At 42.1% G+C, this 8,716-nt stretch overlaps 1 protein-coding gene across 4 annotated transcripts in view; it reads right to left on the bottom strand.

The window, feature by feature from the left end:
• Window positions 1-5,797: 5,797 nt before the first annotated feature.
• The window catches only part of TRUB1 (TruB pseudouridine synthase family member 1), a 33,184-nt gene continuing 30,265 nt past the window's right edge, over window positions 5,798-8,716 (bottom strand). For 2 of the 4 annotated variants that reach the window (XM_065672327.1, XM_065672329.1), the window contains 2 exons: window positions 7,711-7,767; window positions 5,798-6,344 (listed from right to left, as the gene is read on the bottom strand). In XM_065672327.1, the coding sequence (XP_065528399.1) occupies window positions 6,130-6,344; window positions 7,711-7,767 (272 nt within the window). In that variant the 3' untranslated portion in view covers window positions 5,798-6,129. The remainder of the gene's footprint in view (window positions 6,345-7,710; window positions 7,768-8,716) is intronic. The other 2 variants (XM_065672330.1, XM_065672328.1) reach the window with 2 other exon arrangements.

Here is an 8,716-nt window from a genome sequence, read left to right as displayed (position 1 = left end):
AAAGGGGCTGACACCCATCAATGGGTGTAAACCAAGCTGTTATTGTGTGGTTTGTTCCTGACTTTAACTGTGTTTTCTAAGGACACCAGTCTGCTGTCTGCCATTGTTTTGTGCTACCCAGCCATATATACAAGTGCAACCAAACACACCTGCCACCCAGCTTGTAAGTGAAATAACTTCTGTAGTCAAATACGAGCTATATGGGGGAAAGTTTGTCATTAATCGGAGATAAAGAAGTTCTGCCTTTATTTCTGAAGAACCTAGCCCTGGGGAAGATGAGATGAATCCAGGACAAAAACTCGACCTAGAGCTGGTGAAAGCCTCCTGACTTGCTACACAGGAATGAAAGCCTTGGGGAAAGTCACATTCATAAATTGAAAGGTATCTCCAGGCTTTAGAAACACTATCTACACACTATATGCAGATGCCTTAACATGTACAACTGCATTCTTTCTCTCCCTATGCTTTTCATGTGGATTAGGAGTTGCAGCCCAAACTAGAACTTGCTGATGTGACAAGGATGCTTTAATTGTGCCTTCATTTCTCTCAAGTGACTACACTATGGAAGACATCCTGTCTTCTCAGGATCACAGATCTGTTAGCAGTAATTATAACAGGCCAGTTGCAAGCTAACCTAAAAGCTGATAAAAATATCATTCTCCTTTCGAAACAAAAATATCAGGGGGTCTTACATGGAATAACAAGAAAACCATGGTGAGCATTAAACAAACAGCTGAGATAAAAAAATGTGCTAGACACTTATAACACTGTATACAAATGTACCCTATTAATAGAAAGATTTCTCAATTGCACTAATTTTTAAAGAAACAAAACCCTGTAGATAAAACAGACTAACAGAATTATATCTATTTTTTTAAAAAGCAGAAAGAAAAATATATAAAATGAGGACTTACTCTAGAAAACTTCTGGGATAACATACATTAGTCTTGGAAAAATACAGATTTCGACAATAAGAGAAGCTGTATTTCAATCAAAGTCTTTGATCATTCAAGATAAGCATACTGGAAAATGAAATTTTCTGCTTTATTTGATTTCCTTAGGAAATAAGCTCTTTCTTCTCTGTTTCTATCCAAAGGACAAAAAAAAACCCACCCTGAAAAGAAACAGCTGAAATCTCCCACTGTTCTCCTACAGAACACAATGCTTTTCTCCCATCTCTGAAATCAAAATTTCTTACAATGGTTACTTCACCTACATTGTACCTTAAAATATATTGCTGCTACTGTGCCACTGTGCTCTAACATTTCAATTTGCTCCTGGTATTTTCAACATTTCCCTTAAATTTCTTATAGTAATACACAAAAGAAGGAAAATGCCTGTTTACTGAACAATGAAGCATAAACCCTTCCTCTAAACAAAAGTTTCATTAATCTTGCATAGACTTCCGTTTCTTGTTATATGAAAAACAAAAAAGCCCCTATAGATATCTAGAAAGGTACCTTGCAATGAGAAACTTCAGGGTATTTATTTCATATCTTAGATTTAAAGTAAGGTTGGAACTTTATCATTTCACACAATATCTTTTTGTAAGGTGCAGACAGAGACATAAAATGCAGCATGTGGAGATTTAAGTCAAGTTGGGAATAAAATACACCTTCTTTTAAGCAACAGAAGTAATCAGCTATCAAGATACCTTACCATAGAAATTAGCAAGTCCATTAACACAGTCATTAAGTCAAATGTTTGTGTCTCTCTCTAACAGATACACCCTAATCTAAGCACAAACTCTTGGCTTTACAGCATTCAGTCACTCAGACTCAAGTCCCTCTACTCTAAAACCAAACCCTAAGGTGTAGCAGTTGTTCAAAGCCACAGCAGGACACTTGGCCTGCAGCAGCACAGAACTGTAGCAGCAGCCAGCCCACTGCTCTTTGGTGATGCTTCAGAGACAACTTCAAAAGCAGGAGTTTCTCCCAAGTATCACTCACATGGTTAAACCATTCCTTGTGTTCCCCATTATGACAAGAGGAAAACAGACCAGCTACTAACTTGTATGGGGATACACAGAATCATAGAATCACAGAATCCCAAGGGTTGGAAGGGACCTAAAAAGATCATCTAGTCCAACCCCCCTGCAAGAGCAGGGTAACCTACAGTACATCACACAGGAACTTGTCCAGGCGGGCCTTGAATATCTCCAGTGTAGGAGACTCCACAACCCCCCTGGGCAACCTGTTCCAGGGCTCTGTCACTCTTACAGTAAAGAAGTTCTTCCTGATGTTAACGTGGAACTTCCTATGCTCCAGTTTACACCCATTGCCCCTTGTCCTATCACTGGATATCACTGAAAAAAGCCTAGCTCCATCATCCTGACACCTACCCTTTACATATTTGTAAACATTAATGAGGTCACCCCTCAGTCTCCTCTTCTCCAAGCTAAAGAGACCCAGCTCCCTCAGCCTCTCCTCATAAGGGAGCTGTTCCACTCCCTTAATCATCTTTGTGGCTCTGCGCTGGACTCCTTCAAGCAATTCCCTGTCCTTCTTGAACAGAGGGGCCCAGAACTGGACGCAATATTCCAGATGCGGCCTCACCAAGGCTGAGTAGAGGGGGAGGAGAACCTCTCTTGACCTACTAACCACTCCCTTTCTAATGCACCCTAAGATGCCATTTGCCTTCTTGGCCACAAGAGCACATTGCTGGCTCATGGTCATCCTCCTATCCACCAGGACCCCCAGGTCCCTTTCCCCTTCGCTACTTTCCAGCAGGTCACCCCCCAACCTGTACTGGTCCATGGGGTTGTTCTTCCCCAGATGCAAGACTCTACACTTGCCCTTGTTAAATTTCATCAAGTTTCTCCCCGCCCAACTCTCCAGCCTGTCCAGGTCTCGCTGAATGGCAGCACAGTCCTCTGGTGTGTCAGCCACTCCTCCCAGTTTTGTGTCATCAGCGAACTTGCTGAGGGTGCACTCAGTTCCCTCATCCAGGTCATTGATGAAAATATTAAACAGCACCGGTCCCAGCACCGACCCCTGAGGGACTCCACTAGTCACAGACCTCCAGCTAGATTCTGCGCCATTGACCACAACTCTCTGCCTTCTTCCTTTCAACCAGTTCTCGATCCACCTCACTACTTGATCGTCAAGCCCACACTTCCTTAGCTTATCTATGAGGATGCTGTGGGAGACAGTATCAAATGCCTTACTGAAATCAAGAAAAACTACATCTACCGCTCTACCATCATCCCTCCACCTAGTCACTTCCTCATAGAAGGCTATAAGGTTGGTCATACATGACTTCCCCCGCATAAAACCATGTTGGCTGTTCTTAATGACCCCCTCATCCTTGATATGCCTAGTGATGGAGTCAAGAATAAGTTGTTCCATCATCTTTCCAGGGATGGAGGTAAGGCTGACCGGTCTATAATTACCCGGGTCCTCCTTCTTGCCCTTCTTATAGATTGGTGTGACCTTTGCCATCTGCCAATCCTCAGGCACCTCGCCCGTTTCCCACGACTTACCAAAGATGATGGAAAGTGGCCTATGAGAGCAATGACCTCCGCCAGCTCCCTCAGCACCCGTGGGTGCATTCCATCCGGACCCATCGATTTACAGATGTCCAGTTTGCATAGCTGATCCCTAACCCAATCCTCATCTACCAAAGCAAACTCCTCCTTTGTCCTGACTCCTTCTGGGGCTATAGAAATCCGGGGCCCTCGGGGAGAGTCTGCAGGAGTAAAGACAGAGGCAAAGAAGGCATTCAGCATCTCTGCCTTCTTTATATCCTCTGTCTCCAGGGTACCCACTTCGTTCAGCAGTGGGCCTATATTGCCTCTTGTTTTAGTTTTATTTGCTATGTATTTGAAGAAGCCCTTTCTATTGTCTTTAACCCGACTAGCAAGATTGAGTTCCAAGGAGGCCTTAGCTGTCCTAATTGCCTCCCTACATCCTCTAACAACTGTCTTATATTCCTCCCAAGCGGCCAGCCCCTCCTTCCATAATCCATAGATTCTCCTTTTCCACTTGAGTTTGCCCAGCAGCTCCTTGTTTAACCACGCCGGTCTCCTAGATCCCTTACTTGACTTCCTACTCATTGGGACGCTCCGATCCTGAGCTTGGAAGAAGCGGTCCTTGAATGCTAACCAACTATCTTGAGCCCCTTTACCGCCTAGTACACTTTCCCATGAGACTTCCCTTAGCAGTTGACTGAAGAGGCCAAAGTTGGCCCTTCGGAAATCCAGAACTGTGGCTTTGCTAGGTATTCTATTCCTCCCACACAGGATCCTAAACTCCACCATCTCATGGTCACTGCAGCCAAGGCTGCCATTGACCGTCACCACTTCGACCAAACCCTCCTTGTTGGCGAGTACTAAATCTAGCAGCGCTGCTCCCCTAGTTGGTACGTCCACCATTTGCATTAAGAAATTATCATCAATGCACTCGAGGAACCTCCTAGACTGTGAATGACTGGCTGTGTGAGTCTTCCAGCAAATATCGGGGTAGTTAAAGTCCCCCACGACGACTAAGGCATGTAGTCGCGAGGCTACTTCCAGTTGCCTGTAGAAAGCCTCATCAACTCCTTCGTCCTGATCAGGAGGTCTGTAATAGACCCCCACAACTGTATCACCCGTGCCAGTCAGCCCCTTGATTCGTACCCACAGACATTCCACTTGCTCCTCATCCGACCCCGGACAGAACTCAATACATTCTAGTTGCTCTCTCACGTAAAGAGCAACTCCACCACCTCGCTTTGCTGACCTATCTTTCCTAAAAAGGACATAGCCATCCATGACCACATTCCAGTCATGTGAACTGTCCCACCATGTCTCTGTAATCGCCACTAGATCATAACCTTTAGCCCGCACACAGACTTCTAACTCCTCCTGTTTATTCCCCATGCTGCGTGCATTGGTGTACAGGCATTTCAGGGAGCCAGTCCTAGTACCCTTTTTCCCCTGCGGGACAGGGTCTAAAAAGCTATCCTTTCCCACAAGTGAAACAAGAGATTGATAGTCCTCCTTAGCCCGCCATCCTTCAATCCCTAGCATGTTCCTCTTGGGCTTGTCCCCAACAGGCCCAGTTAAATCCCCTCCCCCCTTCATAACTAGTCCTTCCAGGATAGTCCATCACACACATGGAAACAAACTAGAGTGCTTTTTTAGCATTCTCAAACCACTGTGTTTTAGACATTCTGAAAATCAAGGGCAGCAGTGGTAAGAAATAATCAGTTCAACCAAATTCCATTGACTATGTGAACTCTGGAACAGGCCCTCACTGCCCCAGTGAATTAAAACAGCTTCAGCAAGGATCTTTGATGGTTTATCCTTCTTGTCTGTACAACTAGTACAGGTTGTACTGTACAGTAACAGTCAAAGCCCAGAAGCACATCAACCTTCTACCCAATCCACAGCAGACAGCTCAAGCAATTCACAGATGGCAAAAGTTAATTCCCTTAGCCCTATGAACAGCATAAAAGTTCACTATACTTTAAATTATGGATGGTGAACTGGGATGTTGTACCAGAATAAGATACGTACACCTGTAACAATGACCACGCTCTTCAGAACACTTATCAAACAAGTACTTCATACTATTCACTGACAGTTTAGGCAACGTAAAATATTACCATCTAATGCAGTCTGGATAACATTTGACTGAAAAAACAATCTGCACAGGAAAAACTACAGTAAAATGGACAGATCCTGAAATGGATTTCAAGAAAGCAGATTGCTACACCACATTCTTGTACCTTCAGGCTCTCACAGTCTTGTCACCATGGTATTTCAGTATTTGATTACCAGCTGTAAAGAAAAAAAGATGATTTTTTTGGGAGCACATTTATCAAACCTTAACATTTATATTTTTATTGAGGAATTAGCAACAACAGGTATATTTCACCCTACAAGTTCTTTAAAACTTTATGAAGATTCGACATCAGTGGCAGATCCATTTACAGAGTGCAAGAAGGAAAATAAACAGATGAGGAAACAGCAAGAGCTGGATATTTTCAGTGCATGTTATCAGCCCAGAAAACAAAAGAACCATTTTTCTTGTACTGCTGTTTGTCACCCTCCCAGTACAGACTTGCAGATATACACAGGAGGCAAGACAATCCCAATCCAATCTTAGAATGTCTCAATCATTCAGTCTTTTTCCTTGACCTAACTTATCACTTATCCTCACAGCTCACAGCAGTTTCACCAGGATGCTCTGTCTTCAATTTTTTATGAGATGACTCTCCTGGGAGAAGAGATGTGCAGAACTCTAAGGATCGTGCAATTTCATCAATTGTCCATTTATCTTCATGAAGGGCATGCTCCTCCAGCGTAAATGGCCCATGTTTGGTGCGGGTCAGCTCCTGCATAGTGGCACATGTAGAGAGTTCTACAGTAAAGGACAAAAAAGGATTTAGAAGTTCATGGTTCAAGTTTAACTACCTGCAACTCAGTTAAAACATACTTTTACATGCAGCCTTCTAAGTTATTCTGCCTTGTTTGAGAAGGAAGTTCATGAAGATTTAGCTCTTCTTTACATCTTCTTAAATTTGAGCCAAGAAATTACTTTGATTTCCATAGATCTCCAGTGTAGTAGAGTTCAAAATCTGACAGAAAGCTGTCAAAAGGTTTTCCAGATTTAAGTCAGAATGAAAAGAGATGAAATAATTATATAAGCAGAACATTCTGTATTCACAAGCGACTTGGAAGACCATGTACTCTTTTTCCACAGCCTTTGAGGCTTTAGCACTTCTTGCCTTCAAGAAGGATTTTTGACGTTTTCATCCTGTGTTGCCTACCAGGGTAACATAAACTAAGATAAGGAAAAATAAAATATATAAACAAATGCTCTGCTATGCGAAATAAATACCAGGAGGACACAATTACATAATGAGGAGCTACAAAACATAACAGCAACCAGAGCTGACTTGCAAGCACATAGGTACACTAAAACATTCTCTCCCATCCTTCCTGATGCAGAAAGATTTATATTGCTTTTTAAATGTTTGAAAAGAAACCAGCCAAGAACAGACTTTATCTTGGTTTGTCATTAAAAAACTGAACATAAGCCAGTATGCTCAGAAAGCAATAACAGAATCTTTGACTTGCCTAAGCACAAACAACAACATTGAAATTCAAAGGGTTATCCCACATCAATTGCATTCTGATCTGCAAATGTATCGTTAAAAAAAAAAAAAAAATCCCTGAAATGGATTATCTGTTCTCCATCATGCAGTTTGATAGATATAGAGCATAAGACAAATAATCCTGTGGGAAAGCAAAACCCTTCACAGTCCAGGTAAAGGAGAAAGAAAATACTAGAAAAATCACCCCAAATGTAGAGTCTTTCCAGCAGATAGGGTTTATTATGTGCATGGTAATGTTCTGTGCAATCTGTTTTCAAAATGTGATGAATAATGTTTAAAAAGCCAGTATCTTTCTTCTCATCTTCAATCTGAGTTAGCTTTAACATATGGAGGAGGAAAAGAAAAGATCCCCACCCTGCCTTGTATTATCTTGCTCAGTGCTCTTGCTTGCTCCATTTTTATCTCACAGCCCCCTATGTCCTCTGGCAATTATTTAGCTTTCATTCCCAAGGAAAATACCTGTGTATATAAAAACAAGTGACAGAACTACAATTCTGCAAAATAATACACAGGTCTAGTTACTGGAGATAGACAAAATGACAAAAGGCTTTCATAAACAGACACATTCATTCCTTAAATGTTCCCTTCATGAGGTTTTTTCATGCCTACCTTTGCCAATGTCACTGACCAGGCTCCTGACATAAAAGCCACCGCCACATTCAACATCTGGAATGTTAACAGTGACCTGGTAAATTGCCAGTGCAATGTGAAATCTACTTTACATAGAAACCATGCCCCCACATAAATGTAAAAATGCACTAAGCAAACAACCCAGTGATAGAATATTTATAGGATGCAACATCAATTATTCATCCTGTAACATATGTGTGGGTGAGATTGCTAAGCTAGACAGGAGGGAAAGCAAATACAATGGCAACTCACTAGAAATTAAGTACTTGCTGTGGTATGTTAACAAATGCTTCACTTTTATTTATTTCAATGGGTTCTGAAGGTTGTTTCATATTTCTAATGGCGAAATCAATTTATTTCAAGCACAGACTAAACTATCAGTTCTTTTAAGATACTGCACAGCTCCAATAAAATTTTAAATTCACCTTTAACTTTCCCTGCTCTCTCAGCCTTCCCCTTCTCCCTGTCAGAGATCAGCGGCTAGTCACACAACCATAAAGTGAGGGCTGAAGTAACATAGCACTGAGTGCTGTCACTCATACCGGCTCATCATATAACATCTGGTCCATCAGAGGACTAAGGATCAACCAGGCGGGTGATCAGTGCAAGACATTATCTTGACCTTACAGCACATCAAACATTTACAACAGTCTTTCTGGTTTATTTATTAATGTGCTTCTTAATGTACTACCCAAGTTTCTTCATGTAGGACAGAAAGAAGGGTAGGGTCCTGCCTCTTCAACCAAGAAAGAGGCCTGGCAGTAATTGATACTGGTCATTGCTGTGCCCTGGGAGAGATGCCAGCAGGTCTGGGCATCTATGTGAAAGAATGGGCAAACTGAAGTAAGCAGACCTGAGAAAGAAGGAATGAGCTGGAGGTTGCAAAATCATGGACAGATGCAAATAATCCCTGACCAGCCTCTCAGAATTTTCCTCACAGAAAGATTACATATAATCAGCTTAACTTAAACCCAAAATACGATGC

This window comes from Lathamus discolor, chromosome 3 (genome assembly GCF_037157495.1).
Source record: "Lathamus discolor isolate bLatDis1 chromosome 3, bLatDis1.hap1, whole genome shotgun sequence".
In the NCBI taxonomy this organism is placed as follows: Eukaryota; Metazoa; Chordata; class Aves; order Psittaciformes; family Psittacidae; genus Lathamus; species Lathamus discolor.
This window is presented reverse-complemented; position numbering and strand designations above follow the sequence as displayed.